Source organism: Rhipicephalus microplus, chromosome 4 (assembly GCF_043290135.1).
Source record: "Rhipicephalus microplus isolate Deutch F79 chromosome 4, USDA_Rmic, whole genome shotgun sequence".
Classification (NCBI taxonomy): domain Eukaryota; kingdom Metazoa; phylum Arthropoda; class Arachnida; order Ixodida; family Ixodidae; genus Rhipicephalus; species Rhipicephalus microplus.
This window is the reverse complement of record NC_134703.1, coordinates 173,288,350-173,315,563: the sequence shown is the minus strand read 5'-3', so window position 1 is coordinate 173,315,563 and position 27,214 is coordinate 173,288,350. Positions and strand designations below refer to the sequence as shown.

The 27,214-nt window shown below is 43.3% G+C and overlaps 1 protein-coding gene across 2 annotated transcripts in view; it reads left to right on the top strand.

Annotated features, from left to right (window-relative positions):
* Positions 1–27,214, top strand: part of LOC119172953 (uncharacterized) — a 349,485-nt gene that overhangs the window by 219,819 nt on the left and 102,452 nt on the right. For both annotated transcript variants that reach the window (XM_075893861.1, XM_075893860.1), the window contains one exon: positions 22,199–22,310. In XM_075893861.1, the coding sequence (XP_075749976.1) occupies positions 22,199–22,310 (112 nt within the window). The remainder of the gene's footprint in view (positions 1–22,198; positions 22,311–27,214) is intronic.

The following is a 27,214-nucleotide window of genomic DNA, read 5'->3' as shown; positions in this document are numbered from 1 at the left end:
AGTGTCGCAAAAGTAGGACGCATCTAAAACCCGGAAAGTGCTGAACCCGTGTTACATTCTTGGAAGGCTTTTCTAGTTGTTGCTAAGTAGGGAATGTTTGCAACATGTCGAAGATTCTTCTTCTTCTGCAGAAGCAAGATAATATTTAGTTTCTCTTTTGTTGTGGTTATTCAAACCAGACTTCAGTATTTAGGATGGGAAGCGCGTAGTTTGAAGTTTTACCTTCGTTGGAAGCAAGCGTTGACATCGTGATAATGCTCCAGTGGGTGAAGACAAGTTTCCTAGACAACTTTCTTACGTGCGAGTTCCAACTAAAGTGGGAGGAAAACGTAACTCCGAACATCTTGTGTTCGCCTACCACTGCAATGTTTTCAGCTGCATATTTATTTATTTATTCAAAAAAACCTTACAGGTCCACAGAAGGGCATTGAGTAAGGAGGGCATCAGTATACAATCAAAATAACAATAAAGAAGAAAAGCAGGCCAAAAATATATACATATATAAAAAATTACAAAAATCAAGGTGCAACAGCGTTATACAGTACTAGAGTGCAACAAAATCAGGTTGTCACAAAAAATTTCACGGTTACAAATGAATACAACATGATCCGGAAGACCGTTCCAATATGCAATGACTCGAGGTATTGATGATAAGTTAAGTGCCTGCGTGTGAGCATGAATGCGCATAAAACTACGTGCATTGTGAATGCGCTGGGAAGTGCGCGCAGGAGAATAAAGTGGCAAACAGTGAATTTCGTTACTATAAGTGTACCTATGAAGCAGACATAAAAGAGCAATGTTGCGGCGTATTTCTAGTGACCGAAATGCAAGGTCTTGTTTTATTAGGGTAATACTTGAATGATAGCCGTAGTTTTGGGAGATGAATCTCGCTGCCCTACTCTGGACGGCTTCCAACATACGTACAAAGTAATCTTTATATGGTGACCATGTGGATGATGCATACTCAAACTGTGGGCGAACATAAGTAATATATGATAATGCGCGTACGTTAGAAGGAGCGTTGCGCAAGTTTCTGCGGAGATATTCGAGAGATTGAGATGCTTTCGATGAGACAGCTGCTATATGCGTAGTCTAGGATAGATCCAATGTAAGGTGAACGCCTAAATATTTGTAAGATGGTGTAGCTGACACAACGGCGCTATTAATCTTATAGTGAAATGCTGAATTCTTACGATTTCGAATGAACGAGATTAACTGGCATTTAGAGGCGTTACGGGACATCTGCCAAGTTTCGCACCACAGGAAGGTTAGGTCAAGGTCATTTTGGAGAGCGAAATGATCCATAAAACATTTAATGTTGCGGTATATGACGCAATTGTCAGCGAACAACCTAACTGTGGATGAAAGGTTATCGGGCAAATCATTATGTATACTAGAAAAAGTAACGGAGCTATTACAATGCCTTGGGGAACACCGGGTGCGACGTCGCAAAGGTTAAATGAAATCTCGTTGATCACCGTAAGTTGCTCACGCGAAGAGAGGAAGCTTCGTAGCCAAGACAGGATTAATGAATCAATACGGAGTGCGGCCAATTCGGAGATTAAACGAAAATGAGAGACAGTATCGAATGCCTTGGCGAAATCAAGGAAGAGGCAATCGGTTTGTTCGTTAGCGTTCATATTAAAGTGAAGGTCAGTCATGAATTCGAATAACTGGGTGTCACATGAGTAGCCTTTTCTAAAGCCATGCTGACGGGAGAATAAGAAGTTGTGTGATTCAAGGTAATCGTAGATATGAGAAGCCACGATATGTTCAAGTAGTTTGCAAGAGATGCATGTAAGTGAATGGGGTCGATAATTACGGGGCGAGTGCCTGTCACCGGACTTAAATACGGGAATCACCTTACCAATCTTCCAATTCTTGGGCAGTTCGCCTGATGATAGCGACTGGTTAAAACGGAGAAAGAGGAAGTGGCTGGAAATATCTGTGGTGTTCTTCAGTATTTTAGAGTTGATGTTATCAATACCTGATGAAGTAGAAACCTTAAGATTCGTGATGAGTTGGGCTATACTTTCGACAAAGACAATGATTGGGGCCATTAAAGCAAAAGGGTAATATGGAACAAATGGCACATTGGAACAATCTTCCTGTGTAAAAACAGAAGCGAAGTACTCGTTGAAAGCAATAGCAGAAGCTCCATTCGAAAGCGGTGTTAGTTCACTATCGTGTATTGTAATGTGATTAGGAGACTTGTTGTAGGGTGAAATTGTTTGCCAGAACTTTTTGGGGTTATTTTTTAGAAGTGACGGCAAGTCCTGCGAATAATATTTCTTCTTAGCTGTGTCTAATGCTTTACAATAGTCTCGTAAGCAGACCTTGTATATATCCCAGTAAGACACAGAGCCAATGCGTTTTGCGGTATCATAGAAACGTTTCTTTTTATTTCGTAATGTTCGAAGATTATTAGTAAACCAAGGGTTAGTTTTATCATTGGATGCAGAGATTAGTGGCACAAGCTGGTCAACTAACTCTAATATTTTTTCTTTAAAAAGAATCCAGTTTTCGTTCACGGTTCGAGAGGCAAACGATGGCAAAAAAGTTCCTGATAAAAATCTTCTAGCTCCGTCCTGAATTGATAAAATTTAGCACGGTTATATTCCCGGATTGTTTTTCTCACTGAGCCTGTGAAAGAGACAGGTAGGTTGATTTGAAAATTAAGGAGCTTGTGGTGGCCCACGGGTGCATTTGTGAACAACTTGTGACAAGTTGTAATCGAGGGTTACCTCGAGAAAATTTGATGAGGCGTGACATGTGGTAGTCATGGTAGACCAATCGATGAGCGGGTATAGTTGAAATCGCAAAAAAGGTATATAGTGTCAGCTGAATAGAGTTGCGTAGCTTGTTCTATGTTGTCACGTAGATCTTTGGGGAAAGAGGAATGGGCATCCGGTAGACGATAACATGCTCCTATAAGTATTTTTGCATAAGTTGTAACGCATGCAGTCCAAGTTATCTCTGTAGAGGGGTTAGTATCAAGGGGAACTGATGACACTGTCTTTTTTACTGCTATCAGGGCGCCTCCTCCTCTTCTATCGACACGGTCTAGTCGATATATGTTATAGTTGTGTTTATCTGGGAACAGTGCCTCGTTGGTTATGTCAGGATAGAGCCAAGTCTCCGTGAGTATTATTATGTCGGCATCATTATCATCTAAGTAAGAACTCATCTCATCCCTCTTGGAAAGTGGGCTTCGAATGTTAGTAAAAGACACAGATGAAGATGACGACCTAAACTGACTCTGCTTACACATGCTCGTGTTAGCCTCTGGCTATCTCGTAGACAGCACAACTACGTTGCTAGAGTGATCAAAAACGTAGGTGTTAGTGTCAATGCGAAGTTTGTCAACGGATAGCTTAAAGCGTTTATTTTGAGCCTTTGCGTATTCCAGAGGTTTTTGGCGAGCATGTCGCGTTTTCATGGAAAAATCTTCGCGTATGTACAAATTAGTTCCCTTAAGCTTACGCGAATTTGAGAAAATTTGCTATTTGTCCTTGAAAAATGTGAACTTTACAATAATTGGCCTTCGTCTATCTCTGTTAAATCTGCCCAGCCTGTGCACGCGCTCTAATTGCGGACTAATTATGGAAGTGCCTAGGTGGTCTGAACAAAACTTCACTATCTTATCTTCTGAGACTGCCCAGTTCTCATTGGGGTAATCTTCAATGCCGAAAAATAGAAGGTTAGACCGACGTAACCTATTTTCTGCATCGTCGCACCTATTCGTAATTTTTGACAGTTGGTTCGTCACATCGCACAAAGTGTCAACAGAGCCAGAAGGGGCGGACACAGACCGAGTAGCGGTGATTTCTTCTAGTGAATTCACTTTGGTACTCAAACTTAATTTCGCTGTCTGCTGCTTTCATTTTGTCCGACATGGCACGAAGGGCATCAACATCCGCACGAGCCCCATCAGCAATTCGAACAGCGTTGGCTTTTTCAAGCGTTTCTACTTTGTGCTTTAGCTGTTTAATTTCAATCTCGGCGGTAGCATGTTTTGAGAGCAAAGCTTCGTAACTTTCTTTCAGATCGCGTATTTCAGTAAGGTCTAAAGCGAATGCGTTGGCCTCCATCTTATTCATAGGACCGGGATTTGATACCACATCACCGGCCAGGAATAATAAAAGTTCGCGCATGGCACTACATACGTACATGCAAGATAATAATCGCTTCAAACTCCTAAGCTCAGGTGGGCATGACACCGCAAGGAAGCGACGGTTGCCACTTCGTATGCAAGAAGCATTATTTAAGTAACCAACCTGAAACAGCAAAGGCCGTAAGCATGGCATCCTTCCAGCGGTGCCAAGCCCAAACCAGCAAGTCGCAGGCTGACGCATAAATAGAGCACTGCGCTGTCCAGCCATTGTGACAGAAGAGCCATGTTGCCAGGCGAAAAGGTCATTTCCATCTATGTTTGGAAAACCGAGCGGGACCGCTCGCCATTCCAGAAGCCAGGAATTGGGTACGAGCCAAGACGAGCCAGAAACTCCCCTGTGCGCAGCACAGCTGAGGTCAGTCAGCCAAGAGGCGTTTTCCTTTCGCGAGCAGGTGAAATCAATCACTGCGCGAGGAGTGGGCGTCGAACACGGTGAAGTTGGACTGGAGCAAGGCTCAACCACTGAAGCAGACCAGGAGGAACCCAGCCGCCCACAGCATGTTGCCCAGGTAACAGTGACCTGAAACAGCAAAGGCCGTAAGCATGGAATCCTTCCAGCGGTGTCGAACCCAAAAAGATATATAAGGTTGATATAGGGTTTACTGTTTGCGCTGCTTTTTTTCTTACATGAAATATATTATGCTTATATTTTGTTGGGTTGATCCTTAAATTGTTGGTGGATCTGGCTAAAAGAAATCACGTAGAATATTCCAATGTTCACAGTGACACTTTCAACACATCACGCGCCGTGCAGGTCGGTAAAAACGTGCCACGTTATTCCTTCTGTGCAGCTGTGCAGCATCGAGCACTGCGCAAATGAGCCCGTTGTTCACCCGCCGAAAGCTGGATGTTGCATTTCACGAAGGTATGACGAGAACTTTTGCATAACGGTCAGGTACCTTTCATAACTGACAGATTCAACAGTGAGTTCTGACGCTGCTGGCAGATGAACTACTGGTGCTGGTGGAGCTTGAACGTCTTGAGAGTGCAAACGTGAGAAAGGTGACTCCGTTCATCCCGACCAGTTGTCCTCTCTGATTTCAATCTGAATGCGCAGGAAACTAAGCATAGCTTCAGCCTGGTGACCATTTCTCATGCCGATTGTTTGCCGTCTAGCTCTGCGAGGCGATGGCCTTTTCTCAGCGATAACCAGAATGTTTAACATCATCGGCGAAGCGCAGGCTACTAAGGTATTCTCCATTGACTCTTATCCCTAACTGTTCCCATTATAGGCTTCTGAAAACCTCCTGTAAGCACGCGGTAAATAGCATTGGGGAAATTGTGTCCCCCTGCCTTACACCCTTCTTGAGTGGTATTCTGTTGCTTTCTTTATGAAGCACTATGGTAGCAGTCGATCCCCTGTTAATTTCTTCCAGAATGTTTATATATACTTCATCTACGCCCTGATTCCGCAGTGTTTGCATGACAGCTGATATTTCTACTGAATCAAACGCCTTCTCGTAATCTATGAAGGCTATGTATAGTGGTTGGTTATACTCTGAGCATTTCTCTATTACCTGATTGATAGTATGAATGTGGTCAATTGTTGAGTAGCCTGTTCGAAATCCTGCTTGTTCCTTTGGTTGATTGAATTCTAAACGTTTTCTTTACTCTGTTAGTAATTACCTTTGTAAATAGCTTGTATACTACAGAGAGCAAGCTGATCGGCCTGTAATTCTTCAAGTCCTTGTCATCTCCTTTCTTATGTATTAAGATGATGTTAGCGTTCTTACAAGACTTTGGTACTCTTCCCGTCAGGAGACACCTCGTAAACAGGGTGGCTACATTTTCTAACACAATCTGTCCTCCATCTTTCAGCAGATCGGATGCTACCTGATCCTCACCAGCAGCTTTGCTTCTTTGCATGCTCTCCATAGCTTTTCTGACTTCTATTATTACTGGTGGGATGTCATCTGGGTTACTGCTAGTTCTTATAGTATTAAGGTCGTGGTTGTCTCGGCTACTGTACAGATCTCTGTAAAACTCCTCCGGTATTTCAACTATTCTATCCATATTGGTAGTTATTTTGCCTTCTGTGTCCCTTAGTGCATACATACGACTTTTGCCTATCCCAAGTTTCCTCTTCACTGCTTTGACGCTTCTTCCGTTTGTCAGAGCGTGTTCGATTCTCTCCATGTTATACCTTCTTACATCGCATACCTTACGTCTATTAATGTATGTGTATATATGTATGTATGTATGTATGTATGTATGTATGTAATTGATTGATTGATTGATATGTGGGGTTTAACGTCCCAAAACCACTATATGATTATGAGAGACGCCGTAGTGGAGGGCTCCGGAAATTTAGACCACCTGGGGTTCTTTAACGTGCACCCAAATCTGAGCACACGGGCCTACAACATTTCCGCCTCCATCGGAAATGCAGCCGCCGCAGCCGGGATTCGAACCCGCGACCTGCGGGTCAGCAGCCGAGTACCTTAGCCACTAGACCACCGCGGCGGGGCTTATGTATGTATGTATGTATGTATGTATGTATGTATGTATGTATGTATGTATGTATGTATGTATGTATGTATGTATGTATGTATGTATGTATGTATGTATGTATGTATGTATGTATGTATGTATGTATGTATGTATGTATGTATGTATTGCAGCAAACTGCAAGTATAAACTTTGGAGTAAATACATATGAAAACTGCATCACTTTTGACGTTGCGGAGGACGCAGGTTAAAACATTTTCCCAGACTGGAGTAATATGTTATAATTTGAACTTTTGCTTCCGCTAATATCCGACTTTATTTTATTTCGGTAAATGATATGCACGTGCGAATAGTGGACACTTCAAATATATGACTCGAATGGTTAGTATTCCATTCAGTTTGGAAGAGGCTTTTACTTTCCCAAATATTGACGAGTGGCTAATTTGTAGAAGTAATTAAATTCAGCTAAAAGGATTGCAGATCCGCATCAAATTTAGCTAATTGAGAATGCTTTGAATTTTATTCAATTTGAAAGATGCTTTTATTGTGCGATATATTGAAGAGTGACTAATTTGTTGAAGGAATCAAAGTTAGCTTCAAAATTGCATATGCATGCCCAATTTCGCAATTGAAGAAAATCAACGCATTACTCTCATTTGCCGCGTCGTTTCCTTTAAGTAAGAAAGGCTATCTTCTGCAATGTTGGTATATTGAGTTTATAATATATGTGTAAGTCGTAAGGTAATTCAAAATATAATGAAACATTTAACGCGTAATCACCTATAACAAAGCTTCTAAATTGGCAACGTAAGGCAGTAAAATTTTTTTCGAAACCATGCTATCATGGTGCGACAAAATCACCGTGGTCTGCGTTTGAATTCCCTGGCTTTCTAGTAATAGACCAATAATCTTGATGTGAGAACGGAACACATGTAAGGGAACACGCGAATAAAAAGAGCACATAACCAGCGCTTTTTTCTTCTTTGACCTACGCGGGCTCCTTGCTTAGTGATTTAGCCCTCTTGTAAGGCAACAAAACTATAGAGGTAGTGACCCCAGGTTCACAGCGCACTACTCCGCGGAAACGCTCTGCCTGCTGAATTGTTTCGCTGGTTAACATGGCCACTCTAAGCCCGCTCGAGGAAACCGACTTTAGGGATCCTAGGCACGCGTGGTTTACACGCTTCGATGAGGCACAAACGCAGGAGCACTCCTCTTACACCAGAACGAAAACCGTTTCTCGTCTTTATTGCTGCTCGTTCTACTTCGTTTCTTCTGACGCCGTTCTTCCCTAGGCAGAAGGGACGGCGCAAGAATTCGCTGCAGCCGCGACTATATTAAATTAGGTGGTGCACCTCGTCGATCTGTGTTTGCTTAGTCACTGGCAGGTATGCCACCAAGGAGGCGTTCTCAGAAAGAGGCACCTCGTCAACGAGAAAACTAGGGCCCATTTTTTGCGGCTGCAGTCGTCATTGCCAGTCACTCACGCTTGCGTCGCTGCAGCGAAACTTCAGAGCAACGAATGGGTGACGTCTCCAGCGGGCACAATGGCTCTTATGAGAAGCCTGCCAACGTATCAACAGGAAGTGCACGACGGAAGTGGCCGAGGCAGCAAGACTTTCAGTAAGGTGGATCCCTGTTGACACAGTAATCCATGTTGACACAGTGAAGAGGAGGAGAATGAACGAAGGAGGATGGCCATGGAGGTAAGCCAGTTCTCAGACCGGTTGGCTCTCCTGTGTTGGGGAATGGGGTAAGGGAAATAAAAGAGGGCAGAAAAGAGACTTTAAAGGCAAAAATAATGAATGTCAACAGTATGCGATCGATGACACACATGACACTACATGACACAACAGTATGCGATCGATGAAACTACTTTAAGACACCTTGCCCGCAAGACGTGCAACAACGCTCTCAATGCTTTGCGTGCTGAGGATGGTCTAGGCCAGTGTCCTAATACCCTTTTTTCTTAGAGTTGACGATTGTTAAGTCTATCTGGGACTTTCTAAAGTTATTTCCTTTGCGCACTAAAGTGAAGACACTCACAGAGAAGACGGGCGATTCTCTCCGCGCACCCACAGTTGTTGCAGGTTGGGTTGCTGGCCATTCCGATTTGAAACGAATAAGCATTCATAAAGGCCACCCCTTGCCACAGATAGAACAAAAGCGTCTCTTCAGCTCTGGTCATTCGCGATAGAAGACGGAACTGTAGGTGTGCGTCGTAAATGCCATCGAATTCTACTGAGTGAGTGTCAGTTCTCATGCAAGTGATCGAAGTGTTGTAGCGGCATGTGTTCTTGATATAGGCATAGCTGTACAACGGGTATCATCAAGAGAAGAGATTGGGCTGCCTCATCTGCGCCGTCGTTTCCATCGATGATGCAATGACCCGGTACTCATTTATACGCTATGCCACGCTAGCCAGTGATGAAGAAGTCTTCAATCAGCGACTAGCTGTTTATTATTCCATGACGATATGGGGAGGTAATGCCCTGGAGCTGAAAAAGATTGACCTTGTCAGCAGTGGTTCTTAACTAGGAACTTCGGAGCAGCTTGAATGGCGGCGATGTCTTCAGCCATGGTTGACACCAGATGCGATCTCGAGAAATTTATTGTGACGGATTTTTCCGGGTTCACAACTGCACTTGATGAGCTTGCTGAGGCAACGACCCCTGCGTGTAAATGTGAAAGCGTCCATTGTGTCGCTCATGCAAAAAAGTAGTGTCATTTGCTTTAAGGTAAAATTTCACGATTGTTTCTTCTTTTGCGTTCCAGGGATGGTTGTCAGCGCTTCCAGTGGATGTAGACACTACAATGGTAACGGTGGTCTTGCTGCGTTCGTGAAGTTCACCGAAATCGCCGTGAAATGTGGAGCAATAATATTGCAGAATGCAGAGTGTGGCCTGGAAGTTGGAAGGGAGGCGAGGTGATGCGATTGAATCCGGATGGCATGTCTTATGTGCGTTGTTAAAGCATCGATGCGATTGTAGGTTGTGATAGGGAGTTCACGAGTGATGGCGACAGTCACTGCGTAGGATGCGCATCTCGGAAACCTGAGGCACATCCTCGGTGCTTGAGCTTATATACTGCAGGGCGCATACATTTGTTATTCGGGCCTTGCCGAACACAGGTAGGCTGCAGTGCATGAAACCTAGCAACAGTAAAGTTAACGATTGAAGCATGGCTCCTATGATGTACCCCATCACGTTTCCCGCAAAAAACCTTAGAACGTGGGTGATGATGGCAGGTTGCTTTTTCATGGGAGTTGTGAGGACTCCAGCACACTGCGATCGATTACTATTCGCAGGAAATGGTGCGTCTTTTCATAGCTGATCTTGCGTCTTTTAATTCTGATGACGTATGGGGACATTGCCTTCCGTGTAAACGCAACCACTGAGCATTTTTTAGACGGTAGCTCCATTCCCCGTCATTTAGGTAGCTTGACGTTAGTGCAGCCGCTCTGTGAAGCCTGGTCCACACGTGTACACGCGTGACTCCCGATGCCCAGATGCAAATGTCGTCTGCGTAGATCGACAGATGCACGGACCGCGGCAGGACGTGAACAAGACCAATGAACGCAAGGTTCAATTATGGGACTCAGGACCCCACCTTGAGGTACACCGCGATAAGTACAATGGTGCGTTGTTGCACCATCTTCTATCTCAACGAAAAGGGTGCTGTCTTTCGAATAGCTGTAAATCACTGGTATACGCGGCCCCCATTCTAATGTTGCCCAAGGCGTCGAGGGTGGTCTCATGCAATGCAAATTTATATGTGCTTTTAACGTCCAAAAACAGTGTCGCTGATAATCTTTTTAGGCTTTCCTGTTGTGCAGACGTGACAAGGTCAATAACATTGTCCATGGAAGACCGGCTACGCTGAAAGTCAGTAAATGCATCGAGGTATGTATCTTTATGCTTCAGGTACCACTATAGGCGAGTCAACGCTATTTTCTCTATCACTTTTTCAAACAGCTGACACGTACAATGAGGCGATAAGAGGCCATGTTCAGATGCGATTTTACTGGTTTGAGCAGGGGCACAAGGCTGCTGGACTCCCACGAAGGAGGAACCAAATCGTTGCTCTATGAGTCATTGTGTACAGTCAGGAGGGCATGCCGAGCTATTTGTACGAGGTCAGCAAGGGCCACCTAATTGACTCTATCAGGTCCAGGAGACAAAGAACGCTTTATTAAGACCAATGCTGCCTGAAGCTCCTCTAGAGAGAGCATATTGTTCATCCGAGTACACAATATCGGCGCGTCGTCTAAGTCACTCACTGTGATCCCGGACCCATTTTTGGTAACTTTGACACAGAAGTCTTTGCTACTTTAATTTTGCGCCGGCTTTGATGAAAATCAATATATTTTAACGTGCAATGCTGTATTGGCAATTTTTGTAAGCCGCGGAGGGTTCTCCATATTTCCGAAAAAGGCTCCTGGGGATCAAACGACTCGAATAACCGTTTCTATTGCAGCGACTGCACTGCATTGATTCGACGCTCAATCTTCTTTTGTAGACGTCTCGCCTCCCTCAAGTCGTAAATTAATTTCTTGCGCATATAACGTCATTCAGCATGGCGACGAATTGCTCGGAGTCGCTCCAACTCCACTTCGTATTCACAAAAGTCTGATAAGGTTGCGCAAATAAATGTTGCCTCTTAGATAGCGGTCATAAATATACCTCTTAGGCTTTTCACAGAACCTTTTTGGTTTCTTTCGCACCGCTTCAATGTGGATGACCTGTACTTTGACCAGTCGATTCGTAAAGAGGTATTGATCTGCGACTAGCTTAAGCGTTTGATTTTTATATAGCTGGGGCGATCACTGTCATGAGAGTCATTGTCCGAAAACCAGTGTACTTTGGTACTTAGGCTACGTGACAGAAAAGTTACATTGAGGTAGGAACTATATTTGGGACCCCGTAAAATTGTAAAATTAAGTGTCATCTTAAAAAATTATAGTTGGTGGTCACACGCAAAAGGACAAGTCTTCCCCAATGATCTATCTCCTGCCTTCACCACAGTGGGTGATGAGTGTTAAAATTAACAGTATTATTCAATGGCTCAGGTGTTCCTGATATAATGGCGCTTATTCTTGCAGGGCCAAAGGGCCCTAAGGCTGAATAATACAGCCACAAGCGCCAAATTCAAGTTCTTGCGTTGAACTCTCAGGCACACGTATTCGTTGCTGCCATCCTGTGTTACTGGATGCTCAATATATCTAAGTTCGCACCTGATATCATCAATGAACTTACTATAGTCGTTACAGATTGCATATTTCAAAGCTTCGTACTCAGATAGTCGTATGCCATTGTGAAGGCATGACTCACAAAGGACGATAATCGGGAACTGACTTTTAAGTACAAATGACCAAAAACCCGAAATGCGGTGGTTTAAGGCTTGAGTAACTCCATTAGAAAATTCATGTCTCTTTAACTTGTTTACAGAAAGTATGCAGAGAAACAGCCATGGTGCTTCTCTAGACTTGAGAGGACCGGATTCAGAGCATCTAATTTTTGAAGGGTGCTGTGAGCAGCCGGAGTCTGCATATTATTCAGGAGTACTCGATCCGTGTTGGCGAGGGTCTTAATCAAGGCTATTACTTCCTTATCTTGACTGTCGCGACTTACTCGCTCAGGAGTAGCTTTCAACGGGCGATGCTGCGGCTCTACTGGCAGATTCATCGATGGCAGCACTGGCCACGCATCAGGTCACTCATTATTCTACCGTATATCGGAGGATGCTTGTCGTTCGCACTTACTAGTGCTTGTGGTGGTGCTTGCGTGATATGGAGTAGCTGTGTATCCCTTGACTTGTAGAAGGGGTCCTAGAAGTTCTCCTGCGATGAGACCGCCGCCGTCGTCGTGCTTTAGCAGCAGCCTCCTTGTGGGTGGATTTATGTCTGACAATTTGCTCAACACTTTAATCTCCTTCAACTTATCTGGGCACTCATTTGAACACACATCCTTAGGACCTTGACAGTTTCCGCACTTGCAATTTTCTGCATGGCAGGCTTCTGTGTTGTGTGACTTTGAGCGTCGGAGCACACAGCAGAGTTTGTGCGAACAGCGCTCACGTGCCCCATTTTACAGCAGTTGCGTCACTGAAGACGTCTCGGTACGAACAGTCGCACTGTGGGCCGAAAATGACCAACTCTTGCATTGGACGGAAGACTGTCACCCTTCAAGACACGTTTTACGCATCGTGAATTCCCAAGACGATGGGCTTGCAAGATGGTAGTAGCTTTTAAGACTGATTTGATCAGAATTAAAAAAATCAATACTGCTGATAAAAGCCATGAAATAGTAGTGCCACGTGCAGGTAATGGGCTAAGAGGAAGAGGGCCTCTCAACCTGCCCTAGATCGGCTCTCAACCGGCCCTAAACAACAGCTGTTATAGAGTATATGCGATGTGGTATATTGTAAGAATGTACGTTGATGTGACCCAGCACATTGACTTTGCTCAATACGTCCAGAGCAGTGCGTTGCGTAACGTCTATCGCCAGAATGTTCTTGCGGCAATTGATTCTTACGTATGTTCTTTTTGCCGGAACGAGCGCTTCAACACAGACGTGGCTTGACAATTACGTCGGATCATGTTGTCAGCAGCATTCAACGGGGCAAATGAAATCGTGTGAACCAGTGGCTCTTGCGTATTCATGGTGGCCTTACTTTGGAAAGGAGATGACGTAAGTAGCCTCCTCTTTGTTGTGTGCCTTGCCACGGGTATAGAGTCACTTTCATACGAGGCGTCATCACTGGCCCTAGAGTAGATCAACGTGTCCTCACTGTCGGCGTCACTTGGGAGGCCGGAGTCTTTTCTTAGAACGGCTCCAGATGACGTGGAAAGTATGAGTGTAATCCCTGGAGATTCTCCGTCCATTACCACTGTCAGAAGAACGGCGTCTTCCACAAATATCAATGGAAAAAGGGTAAAGTAATAGAGACTATAAAACCAGCGTATCACTCAAGAATCTTTTTTTGTTTTCATTCTATATCAGTGAAACCAAGATATACATTCAGACAAATGGCTGACAGAGCAAAAGAGAGTACAACTCGAGACAGTACAATTATATGTCGTAGACAAAACTAAAAAAAGCCCTACCTAATTCTTACGGTACGAAAAGATTGTTCGTCATCGATAAATATAGAATCAACTTGTTTATCACTCGCAGAATTGTCGCAGTCATTATAATCATTCGGCAAAGGCTTGGAAGATCGCTTTACATCGGTGGTACCTTACCCTTTCCTGGCAACAAATAAAGCTGATGAATACAAGGCAACAACAGTAGAAGAGATATCAGAGGTATTACAATCACTGCCAGCTTCATCTGCAGGTCCTGATAATATATCTACAAGGATCAAAAAATTATCTTTGATTTGTACCCCACCAATCTCGTTAACTTTACAAATATTTCTATAGAAAATATCTGGGTGCATTCTGACTGAAGCTAGCTAAATTAACACTACTGCTTAAACACCAGGGAGCAGGTTTTGATATAGAAAGATTAGGCATATTTCACTCACCTCACATCCCGTAAGGCTAATAGAGCGGGTACTATATCGACATCTGAAAAAATGGGTAGAGCAAAATCATACACTGGGTGAATCTCAATTATGATTTAGACCTAGGTGCTTTATATGGTGTGTGAATGTTGACTTGGAAGCTAGAAATAAACTTGTTCGGCACAGAAATCAATATGCCACTCTAGTGACCTTAGATATTGCTAAGTCGTATGACAGTAAGGAGCACGCCACCTTGATTAGTAAACTTCAAAGTGTGAATGTTCCTGAACATATTATAGCAAGGATTCAAAATTTTTATCGAGTGACAATTTTATTGTTTGCAGGGCGGGCTATCTTCTGAACAATACAAACAGAGAAGGGGAGTTCCTCAAGGATCTGTTCTTTCACCTATTTTATTCAATCAATTAATAAGCTAGCTCTATTCCTACTCACGATAAAGTGCAAGTGTATGTATACGAAGATTAAATAGCATTCTTTTGAGCTTTAAATTACATACACTGGTTGTATAAAAGTTTACAATCATATTTAAATGTCATTGAAGTATTCTTAGTGACTTGCAGTGTGCATGTCCCTTAATGGTAATAAAAATGCTCTTCTTGCACTTATATTGAGTTGTATTGCGCTAATCGCATTGATGTACGGCCAGGACTTTATTCCACAGGTGAATACTCACAGGTCAATAGGTGAACACTCACGGCTAGAGATTAGGAGGAGTCCATAGTGACACAAAAAATACCACGCCTGCGCGGAAGGCCAAGCACAGTCACAGCGAAAGCTAGCAGAGTGGCCTTTCAGAGCCTTTCATAACACTCATTGGGCAACTACTGCAAGCACACTTGCTCGATACCCACTAGGGCATTATAATAAAACTTTGTGGGTTGTAGGATTGCATTTATTGTGCTATTTTACGTCATTCTCCTGAGAAGCATGGTATTCGCTAAGCACTTGCAAGGAATTTTGTGCCAATTGTACATGCAGGGGCTGACGACTATGAGGAATTATGGGTGAAGTGGCTATGCACCACAGTTAATACGGCAACGAGAACAAGCATTTGTAATGGGGTGGAGCATTGGATGACCCACCCGTTACGCTATTCACATTATGCGACGACAGCTGTTCTTTCGCTGTTTTAAATTACTTTAAAAGTTATATAAACGCGATTGATTTTCCGACATCAAGCCCATCTAAGGCAAGTTTGCGAACAAGCCACAAGCACCGGTGTCGCTCAGTGGTAGAATACTGGGCTCGCACCCAGCGGGCCCGGGTTCGAGCCCTTCTGTGTCATTGCTACTAGGTTTGTTACCAAGGCAATATCCCCCAAAGCGCTGCACAAATGAGACAGAAACAAGTGACCATTTTAATGACATAAGTGACGAGGGCACTGAGCAGACTTGCGGATAAAGATTGTTTGAAAAAGAAGAACGCATATTAATTTGTCTAGGCCATGCTTTTAAACAATGGTTGACAGAACGTGACACCAAATAAGAAGAACAGGATCAGAAAGCTAATTCTCTTAATAGATCGGATACCACTGATAGAAAGCGGTAAGAAAGTTGCGTGCTGGTAGATCTTTCGAGCAGCCCTACATACTTCAAATGTAGTTGGCGGGATGCTTCTGAAAATTACTTGAATTTCACAACATGTATGGTGGTTGGAGCAGGAAGTATTGACGAAACAGGCCAATGCGAGCCACTCTAGCCAGACCGGAACCTATATCGTTTCCTTCCGCCTTTTTACATTTTCTCACTGCAACATTTCTCATCCAGCGTCAGCTGTAATTTCGTGTCCCTTCTGGATCGAGCTTTTTATTTTGTCTCGACTGCGTCGGATTACAGACTTTTTTGTTGTTTTTTTCGCATTGGCTTCCACGTGGCATGCTACAAAATGAACAAAACGTTGGCGGTTTCAACGTACCTTGGGAATCAACGTTATGCGCTGCAAGTGGATAGAAGGTCACCGTGTTGTTTTGGTTTATTGAAAGATACGTTATAAAAACATGCCAAGTATATGTGCAAATAATAAATGTGCAGACATATGTTTAAAAATTGTAGATGTTTATATAACCAGTTATTTGCACTTGCTTAACGATGCCCACAGAAACATGAGTATGAGAAACACCAGAAGCTACAAGCTAATATAGAGCACTTGGGATACCGAGATTGGTAGCCCTAAATACTATTACATAAATCATCTCCAGCGCAGGGCACCCAACTACAGCCAGACGTGACGGTTGTATCACAGGAGTACATAAGTAATGTTTATAAATCTAAATAGCCAGCACTGCGACCCCAATAATCGTTTCACGAGTTTTAGTGTCTATTTCAAAAGTACTTTCGAAAGCTGGCATGGCTCTGTAGCACAATGCTTGATTGCCTCGCAGAATGTTTCCACGCAGAAAGTTTTCATTCTTGATTACCACGCGGAATTTTTTAACGCTCACGCATTAAAATTACCTCTGTACGTTCTCGTCATACCTTAGTAGATGCTAAGTGTCAATCACATGTGGTACATAAAAGCCTGCGGGTATATGCTGCTGTCTGGCGGGAAGCATTTGACGACGTACGTGACGGGATAGTGACACAAACTATGTCTTGACCAGATCGTGATAATCGTCACACCATGTTACCCAACCCTACTGATTTTGGTTCACGCCAAGTTAAGGGGGTGATCACGAGAGCCCCCAGAAGTAAGCGGCAAGACAGACAGACAGACAGACACAGAAAGACAAAAAAATAGATAGATAGATAGATAGATAGATACGAAAAAGTACTTGCAGTACGCAATGAAGTGCTTGGCATTTAAAGCAAGAATAACTATCACACCAATCAGCAATTTTTGACTCGTCGCTTACACAAAATTTTTAAAAGAGGCACGCTTTTTTTCAGATATTTCTACTCTCTTCAGAAAGTCGCGAATAGCAAAACTCTTTCAAGACAGCGTAAGAGCATGTCTCCCTAATAAGGGTAATAACGCGTACTTTTCAACAATGTTATATATGTGGCTAATCAGTACCCACCAAAGAGTTAACAGTTATTCATTATTTTTAAGTGTGCTTCTAAAGAACAATGCGGAATCGGGCGTCAACATTGTAGCCAAGGTGATGTGTGCAACGTTGTAATGCAAGAAGAAGAAGAATATGGGTTGAATATCAGGAGCACCGAATTTCGTGCCCGTTGGTTTTCTATCGCCGAAGAATTAAGCGCTTCAGACTATAGGACATACGGAGGTTATGACGACACAATTGCTTGTATTGTCGTCAGTGTTGTATCGGTTACCGAAAAAAAGTAACTACATACGTTACAATAGCACTTTGCTTGGGCGAGTTGGCACATACTTGGATAGGATTCAGCGCAAATTTGAAGATAACAAAGAAGACACACAAAACACAGATGAGCACTGACAACTGAGTTTATTTGCACATCAACAAGCCTTAATGCGCTGAAACTTTGCAATATCATACAGGCAGCTTTCGGCGCATAAAAAGGCTTGATGTGCAAAAAAATCAGTTGTATAAGTCAGCACTCATCTGTATTCTGTGTGTATTCTTTTTCTTCGTCAAATTCGTGCTGAAGCTTATCCGAGTAAGTACGTTACTCACTACTCCAACAAAAAAGAACGTGTCATGCCTTATCTCGCAAACAAATGTACCAAGTTACGGATACCATTACCGAAAAAGAAAAGCGGATGTTACCTCTGGCGTTACTACACAATCGTAAACTTCAATCAGTGTGTCTTCGTTACAGGAACTCGCAATAAAATTTGTTTATGGCACAAGTTTATGTTTCACATAAAATATTTATTCCGAAAAAGAACTGTATTGAATTGCTAATTTGTAAAACATTATTTGTGCAAATGTACTGGACCTTACCAATGTTTTAAGAGGTTCATTTGATGCGTATTGACTTTGTGGCACATGGCGAAGCCATTTTTCTTTATGTAACACTCTAAAAAATATCAGATTGAATCATCCACGCTAGCACAAAGAAAGCATCACTTAACTTTCAAAAAATTTACAGTGATCTGCTTTTGGCGGGTCCGAAGAGCCCCTCCAGTGAAGATCGTCGAAATCAAAATTGGTGGTCTTTGGCCTCTGAATGATCCCAGTAGGTAATCGTGGAGACCTGTATTCGCGCTTTTTAGTTGTCTGGAGGAAAGGGGATTTGCATGCATTGCCACAGGAGTTCTTTATTCAAATAAATGTAGCTGGTAAAATGGAAGTATACCATAGCAATAATGAAAGGGTGGTAGGTATCGTAATCAAACTCATTAGGAGATACAAGATGAATGTGGTACAGGCTTATGCACCTATACGTCCAGCTGTGATGACGCGCCACTTGAAAGCTTCTATGAAGACGTGAAATCGGCAAGGAGCAAGGTAAAACACAGTATACTATACTGATGGGAAACAGAATTCAATGCAAAAGTAGGGAAGAAACAGTCTGGAGGCCAGACAGTAGGAGATTATGGCATCGGTACTAGAAATGCCACAGGGAAGCTAGTGGTATAATTCGCAGAACGCAATGATTTATGAATTTCAATTTTAATACCGATAGTGAGGGAACCGTAATGGACATGAAGGAGCACTAACGGTGAAAATAAGAGCGAAATAGACTTTATACTGAGTGCACACCCAGGCATCGTGTAGGATGTGGAAGTGCTTGACAAGGTATGATGCAGTGACCATAGAATGGTAAGGTCTCGAATTCACCAAGACGTGAAGAAGGAACGACAGAAACTGATACGCAAGAAGCTAATCAATCAGCTGCCACTGAGAGGGAAAGTACAGAAATTCAGAGTCTCGCTTGAGAACAGATACTCGGCTCTGATTGAGGAAAGCAGCCTTAGAGTGGGCGCAGTGAATGATAATCTGACGAGTATAATTACGAAGTGTGAAGTGGAAGTTGGAGGTACGTTAGTTAAACAGGAGACCAGCAAGCTGTCCCAGCAGGCAAAAAATCTCATTAAGAATCGCCAAGTCAAGAAAGCCTCAGCACAATACACAAAATAGAACTGGCAGAAATTTCAAACTTGGTTAATAGGCGTGATGTATCAAAGCTAAGAACTTAATAATGGAAATAGCATCAAAGTGGTGAAGAGGAAACTTGAGGTAGGCAAAAACCAGATGTATGCACTAAGAGACAAGAAAGGCAAAGTAAATACCAATAAAAATAAAATAGGTAAAATAGCAGAGGAGTATTAAAGAGATCTGTACCGTAGCAGAGACAACCACGACTATAATGTAAGAACTTTCAGTAACCCTGATGACATTCCGCCTGTAATGACAGAAGTCAGAAAAGCCTTGGAGGAAGCGCAGAGAGGCGAAGCTGCTGATGAGGATCGGGTAACATCAGATCTGATGAAAGACGGAGGACAGATTGGGTTAGAAAAACTAGCCCCTCTGTTTACGAAGTGTCTCCTGATGGGGAGGGTACCAGAATCTTGGAAGAATGCTAACATCATCATAATACATAAGAAACGAGATGACAAGAACTTGAAGAAAACAGGCCTACCAGCATGCTCATCTCGTTAAAAGCTGTTTACAAAGGTATTTGCTAACAGAATTAAGACAACATTACGATTCAATCGACTAAAGGAACAAGCAAGATTTCGAACAGGCTACTCAACAATCGACCACACTCATACTACCAATGAGGTAATAAAGAAATCCTCAGAATACAGCCAACCACTATACATAGCCTTCATAGATTACGAGAAGGCATTTGATTCAGTAAAAATGTCAGCAGTAATGCAGACACTTTGGAATCAGGGCGTCCACAAAGCATAAGTAAGCATCCCGGAAGAACTATACAGAGGATCACCAGCCACCAAAGTGCTCCATAAAGAAAGCGAGAGAATACCAGTCAAAAAGGGTGTAAGACAAGTGGATACAATCTCTGGAATGCTATTTACAGCGTGCCTAAAGGAGGTTTTGAGAGGTCTATAGAATGGGAAGAGGTAAGGATAAGAGTTAATGAACAGCACGTTAGTAACTTGCACATCGCCGATGACATTGCATTGCTGAGTAACTCAGGCTACAAATTTCAACTCATGAATACTGAATAAAACCTAAGGTAGGTCTTAAAATTAATCTGCAGAAAACGAAAGTAATGTACAACAACCTCGGAAGAGAACAGCGCTTCGAAGTAAGTGATAATGCACTTCAAGTTGTAAAACATTACGTGAACTTACACCCGGTATTAACCGCAGAGCTGTACCATGAAATTGAAGGAACTAGAAGAATAAGAATGAGGTGGGACACAATCAGCAAGCAGTCAAAAATCATGACTGACATATTACCACTATTCCTCAAGAAAAAGGTATAAGACAGCTGCATTTTGCCGGTACCTTCCTACGGAGCAGAATTCTGGAGGCTCACAAATAGAGTTCAGCTTATATTGAGGACGCCACAGCGAGCGATGGAGGAGAAAATGATAGGTGTAACCTTAAGAGGCAAGAAGAGAGCAGATTGGATGAGGGAACCAACCGGGGTTAAGGATATCTCAGTTGAAATCAAGAAGAAATCGACATGGTTCGGGCATGTAGTGCGTAGACAGGATAACCACTGGTCATTAAGGATAACTGACTGGATTTCCAGAAAAGGCGAGCGGGTTAGGGGGAGACAGAAAGTTATACGGGCAGAGGAGCTTAAGAAGTTTGCGGGTACAATGTGGCAGCAGGAAGCACAGGACCGAGTTGACTGGCAGAATATGGGAGAAGATTTTGCCCTGCAGTGGACGTAGCCAGGTTGATGTTGATAACGACGATGATTATGATGACTGTTTCATTGAGCCTGTAAACGCGTCTTCGGACAAGCGTCTTGACGTAAGATATTGTGCGCGTCTCCCGCCTCAGGCAGTCTTATGAACCTCTGCCCCGTGGTCCCTGGACACTTAGGTTACAAGAATTGATCTCTAATTTGTGAAATGATAACAATGCACATGGTGCTTAAAATGATGAAGGAGATGAGAAGGCGATGCGCTGCATCACTTATTCACTGCTCCTCTATTGAAAATGCTGACACTCAGCTGCATTACGTCTGGCCAGTTAAATTCATGCGATCTACCGTGCAGGCCCGTTTTGTGAAAGCATTGCGATAGTGACTGCTAAAATGTCTTGATCCGGGGATACCATTATTATTCTTCAGGTTTGTCACCTTCACAATTTTACAACTCTAAGGAGACTTTCTTGCATTATGCCAGGCATGTGCAAAGCAAGGGACAAGCATCCGCTTCAGGTTCATAAGTGCACTACTTGAGGCGCTAATGGTTGCCCTCAAATGGCTAATTCAAAGCGGATAGGATCGCCTCTGGAAGGGTTACCCGGACCATAATTCTTCAATTTTCTCCACCCGATAAAGATTATGTGGAACGAAGCTGCCACATCGATTGGGTGGAGGGGAGACAAAATGGGCGATAGGGGATCACTTGATTCGTCAAAGAAGATATTTTGGATTTATGGTAAGATTTAATTTCGCGATGGAGCCATGATCCCATTTGCATAATTTTGGGGAAACAAGCTTTGTTGCCCATCTGTTCATTGCGGTAATATACTCCCTGCGGCCATAACGCCGAAATAAGCTAATAATATCTGCAAATAAAATAGAAAGTACCAAGAAGTAGAACGTAAAACGGACGACTTCAGTGTGCTTGATATACAGACTGTACTGCGTGCCTTTCTACAGTCCCCGTTATTATTTCATTTTGCTAATTTTACCCATTACAATTATGCGAACTACCTCGCTCAGCTCCTTGGTCCATTAGAAAATAACATAGCTGTCCTGTATTTTTCCCCTGCAGATTTTCAATACTGTTGCTTAATTACTTTAACACCACGATCTCATTTTCTAAAGACGTCATCCTAGTATAGTGACGCACCGATCACGAATATATAGGTTCAATGGTGCTCGTGCGTAGGAGGGGAATATTTCTGTCCGGATTTAAACCAGCAGGTATAGCGTCAACGTTGTATTTTCCCACAAGCTTTCTCCCCACATTCATTACGTCTTCTCCATGACATATGACACAGATCATTATCAATTTGCGATTGCAGCTCGTGGTGTGGCCATTCTGGAGAATGCCGAACTGACGACCACGGTGAGCGTCATCGTGGCGCTCATGGTGTTCACGGCGCTCTTCTGCCTCGTCCTTAGGCTCTTCAGCAAGTGAGTACGGCTATGCTTTTCACGCATGCACTTCACTTACAACCTGGTTTGACACCTGCAGTGTATGGCCATTGCACGTTATGTTGCACAAGATCTTCAAGCTCTTAAGATTCATTTGTTTACCACTATTAGTACAGACTATATTAATTGTGACACATTGGTACCTGCACTTTGGGCTGTCAAACGAATGCTTTCTTGGATTTGTATTCCTTGACATCAGTAATTCTCAAAGCCAGAAAGCATTCGACTCACCAGCCCGACTGTTTTTATATAGATATCTCCGCTGTAGCTCTGTATATTTACAGAACTACAGCTGAAACCCTCCGCTGTAGTTATTAAGCACACAAAACGGCAGGTTTAAGAGACCAATAAGTGGCACTTATACCCATTTGTAAAACAGCCTAGAGACGCCATACTGAATCTCAAGAAAGACCTTCGTTTATCTCAAAAGTAGAGTGATGCTATGGCCCCGCCTGTTTCACCTGCCCTGACTGTGATGTACGCTTCAATTACTACCTCCACAGCTTGATATTTGCGTTTCACATCGAACTCACATTCTTTAAGCGAAGCCGCAGACACACTGGAGAAAGTGGAGACGTGACCGTCTTGACAATTGTAACCTGAGCATAGATGAAGAGAAGATCGCTATATCCTAAATTTATTATATTTGTATCGTTGCTTCTACAAGTATACAAAGCTGCTAAAGTATTTACTTGATTATTTAGGTGTTTTGGGCAGCGCTAGGATGTTTCTTGCTAAAAACAATCACAGCATATACACGTAGTGACGTAGTGAACGATGACGAGTGGTGTGAAGCACCAGAGCATTTCATCGCTAAACCGTGAACCATCTGCGAATATCGCCCACTACATTGTCACAGACGCGAGAAACGCTATTTATTTATACAAGAAATTTATTCTTAAATGGTAGCTATGCTTTGCTTCCATTTTTCTTTCATTTGAACGGCTTTATGGTTGGTGAATTAGTAGATCGGTGATAAGGCTTAGTGGGATGTTTGCATGGACAAAGTAGCGGTCAGATTGCAAAGGTCGAACTATGGGAGATCGCGTACATACATGCAATAGATAGACAGGCCCACGTATTTATGAGCTTGGCCCCTTAAAAAGAAATATCTGAACGTCGGCAAGAAGTGTGATTGGCATGATTTTCTTATTATGCCAATCAGCTTTTCGGAGAGGTGCAGTCTCAGACCTAAGACTGAGATTCTGCTCTCAAAGTTGAAGTTATCGTTATTAAAAATAATTAGGAATAAAAAGTCTGTGTGTACTGTGCTGCAACGTACATTTCGTTGTGAGGGATTCCGCAGAAATAGTTTTGAAGATTTGATATTCTTTCACACCCATTTATATTCCAGCACGTAACAGTTCTTTTTTTTATTGCTCAGCATTGCTAAAACACACCTGTCAATGCCGAAAGCCAGATGTGTTGCAACATTGCACCACATCTTAAGCACTGTGTGAGCGATGCGCCTGTCAGTCATACATTTCATTGAACATACATTTGCATTACTGCGCTGCTATTTAGGCCATCAGAGAACTTTTCGACCCTCGTTTTTCGCCACAAAAGGCAATTTACCTAATATTGACGTTCTAACGGACACAGCAGGGCTAGGAGAAAAATTTATTGTTATATAATGTGAAATGCATGCATGTTTGTATTCTTTGCGCTTCAAGAATCACTCAATTATCGGAAGTTCTAAAACTAGGACATATCCTTTTTTTTATTCCTGGCTCATTCATTCGAGCAGTGAAGCGCGCACAGAGCACAGGATTAATCGTGCAGTCATTATTCAAACTCGCTGTGGTCATGTCCAGCGGCAACACCTCGGATGCAGCGCAGCCATCATTATGGGAATATTTATTGCCATCGTGTGGTGGACGATGTCATGCGATAGCGAAATTTCAGAAATAAATTGCCCTTAGAACCAGCCAATGAAGATTTATAGACGATGTGCATTATCACTAGACCTGCATCAATCAAGAATATATTGCTACATGGATATTTTTAAAAAAAGTGTTTACCAGCTTACCGTTATATATACTGCCTCTATAACAATCTCTATTGCAACTTGAGCATTTGGATGAAACCTCCAAGTGTGGATGACACCTTGCGTCGTCTGCAGGCCAAAGCGGATTCACACGTGTGCGAACGTCATACACGCCCTCAGGCACCGCCGCCTAGGTGGCATTGCTTCAGAAGGCCGCGTATTCCATTGTGTTAGAACAGCATCCAAAGCTTGTACGTAAGCCTCCTTGCAATTGCAGACCTTCCGCAAGAAAAAAAAAGCTAGCATCTATGAAGACTAGTTAGCGGTGAATGAAATAAAACAAGGAATTAATGCCACGCACTTCTATAGCGGCATAATACTTGTTAGGAGTGTAATTTTGCTACCGTCGTTTAGTTGTTGCGCGAATAACTTCAGCCGTTCTTACGAGGTTTCTTTATATTGGTTGGCCTGGTGATACAACAAAAATATTCCTCCTTTCAAGCGAAGTTTAGGGCTTCCATTTGTCATTCATCGCTAGAAAGAAAAGCAAATTACACACTGTATTACTCGAGGTTTTTCATGACTAGTGAGTGATAAAACTGAGTTGCCGGTGGCTATTATAGGTTATGAGATACTAATACAAAGTTGCCTACTTTGCTTAGAATTATGTAGCATTAAAGAACCTCAACTCTGACGATGTTTTTTTTATATTGTGGCTTAACTCAAAACTTCGGCAGTTTTTTTTTGAATTTGTATTCTAACTTGAGCACGTGTGCAGCCTTCTTATATAGAACAATGGGAGGTTGCGTATAATATGCACTTGAAGAAAAAAAACACTTTTGTCGCATAACAAATGTGTAGCATTGGTCATTGCCTATTGCCCTGCAAGTAATCAGGAATATAAATTTTCGCGTGGAACCGTTGCATGCATTGTTTTATACAGCTACTGGAACAGTGTACTAGATGTGCCTGCTAAGCCCACGATCAATTCTGTATACGCGAGGTTGGGGGGAGAAGTGGGCCGAGGGCTTACACCTTCCTGTGGTGTTGCTTGTTGAAACAGGTTGTTCCCTTAAACTTGCTGTTTTCTGCAATATCCAATGCATTCAGCAAGTTTACCACTCCAAGATTCCGCGTCCCCACCTTTCGACAGTATTCCTCGCTAAAGGTCTGCCCACCATATACTACTAAGTACACAATATACACAAAAAGTCGCAACGCTTTACTAAAATGAATGATAAGAAAATTCGAGGGGGCCCACGTACCATGCAAATTAAATTGATGCGAAGCATGTGGAGGCAAGATGACAATAGCGTAACTCTTTAAATGCGGGAAACCTTACGAAATAACGCTAACGGTATGTAAAATGTTGGGCACACAGACATGTGTTAGAAAGTCGCACACGTTTGTTTTTGCCTAACAATGTGAACAGCGACATGGGTACTACATGCACCAGCAGCGGTAAGCTGACAAGTAGCACTTATGCTTGCGAGGTAGGTATCTCAGGCTTTCGAACCGTGTTGTACAAACTTTCGAACTGTGTTGTACAGAACGACGTTAGGTAGGTAAGTATACGTAGGTAGGTAGGAAGGTAGGTAGGTAAGCGGGCGGGTGGGCATAGACAGGTATGTAGGGAGGTAGGTGGGTAAATAGCCCCGCAGGGGCGTCTGCGTAAGCAGGCGTTTGGTGTGTAGCGACACCACGGACCTGAGCTAACGGGGAGGTTTCGGCTCCCTCCCACGCCTACCCGTGCGTGGCTGAGCCGTGTCCGGGGAAAAGGGGATCCTGGGGGTTGAGCTGACGCTGGGTGCTTGGAACTTTGAGGCCCCTCGGCAGAGGCAACACACCCCTTTGGCCCTGGCTGCACGTAGATGGCACCCCCGGATTGACCGGCGGGGGGGGGGGGGAATCGGCAGTCGCCTTTTCCTGTCTCCCCTCCCATCTTCGTCTTTTCTCTTACTTTAAATCTTTCCTGTCCTCTACTCTCTTCTGTGGACTTCTGTGTTTCCTGGCGCAAGGGTTTACCCTGTGTGGGTATCCTACCTTGGATACACCATATTCGGTTATAGTGGTGGTGTACAGCTGGCGTCTGCAGGGCCTGTGCTTACAGACCCAGCAGCGTCCCCTTGTAGGACTCCATGGTGGGTGGCTGGCGCCGCTGCCGAAAATAAACCTTTTCATATGGCTAGTTCCTTCCCCCCCCCCTACCTGATCGCCCTTAGAAAAGAGGGCGCACCGATGAAGTCTTCCAGTTTTTTGGTCACCAGAAAATATTCTTTCCTCAATTCCACGTTATTCACACTGACACACTCGGCAAACCAGTGCGAACACTTTCACCAATTCTTGTTTCGAAGTCTTTGACAGAAATCTTTGGCCCAAGATATAAACCACCGACAATGGCAAGTGGTGGCCTCCCGTTGGAGCTCCGCGACCAGAAACAATATGAAAAATTGTCTAATATAGTGAAATTTGGAGATACCAAAATAATACTAACCCCACACCGAACCATGAATACCACCCGTGCCGTTGTTTCATATGATGACCTGTTAGGGCTGACGGAGGCTGAACTCCTGGAAAATTCAGCAAACAGAATGTCATCAACGTGAAGCGAATTAGGATGAGGCGTGATTGAAAAGAAGTCCAGACTAAGCACTTGATACATACTTTCAATTCAAGTGTACTGCCCGACTCCATTGAGGCTGGGTACATCAGGCTTCGAGTTAGGCCGTATATACCAAACCCTCTCCGATGTTTCAAGTGCTAGCGGTTCGGCCACAGTTCACAGAACTGCCGAGGCTGCCTAACTTGCACCAAACGCAGTGCTGAAGAAGAAACATTTTAAGCCTGTGAAAACTCTCTTCACTGTGTGAACTGTAATGGGGCATGCCGCATACTC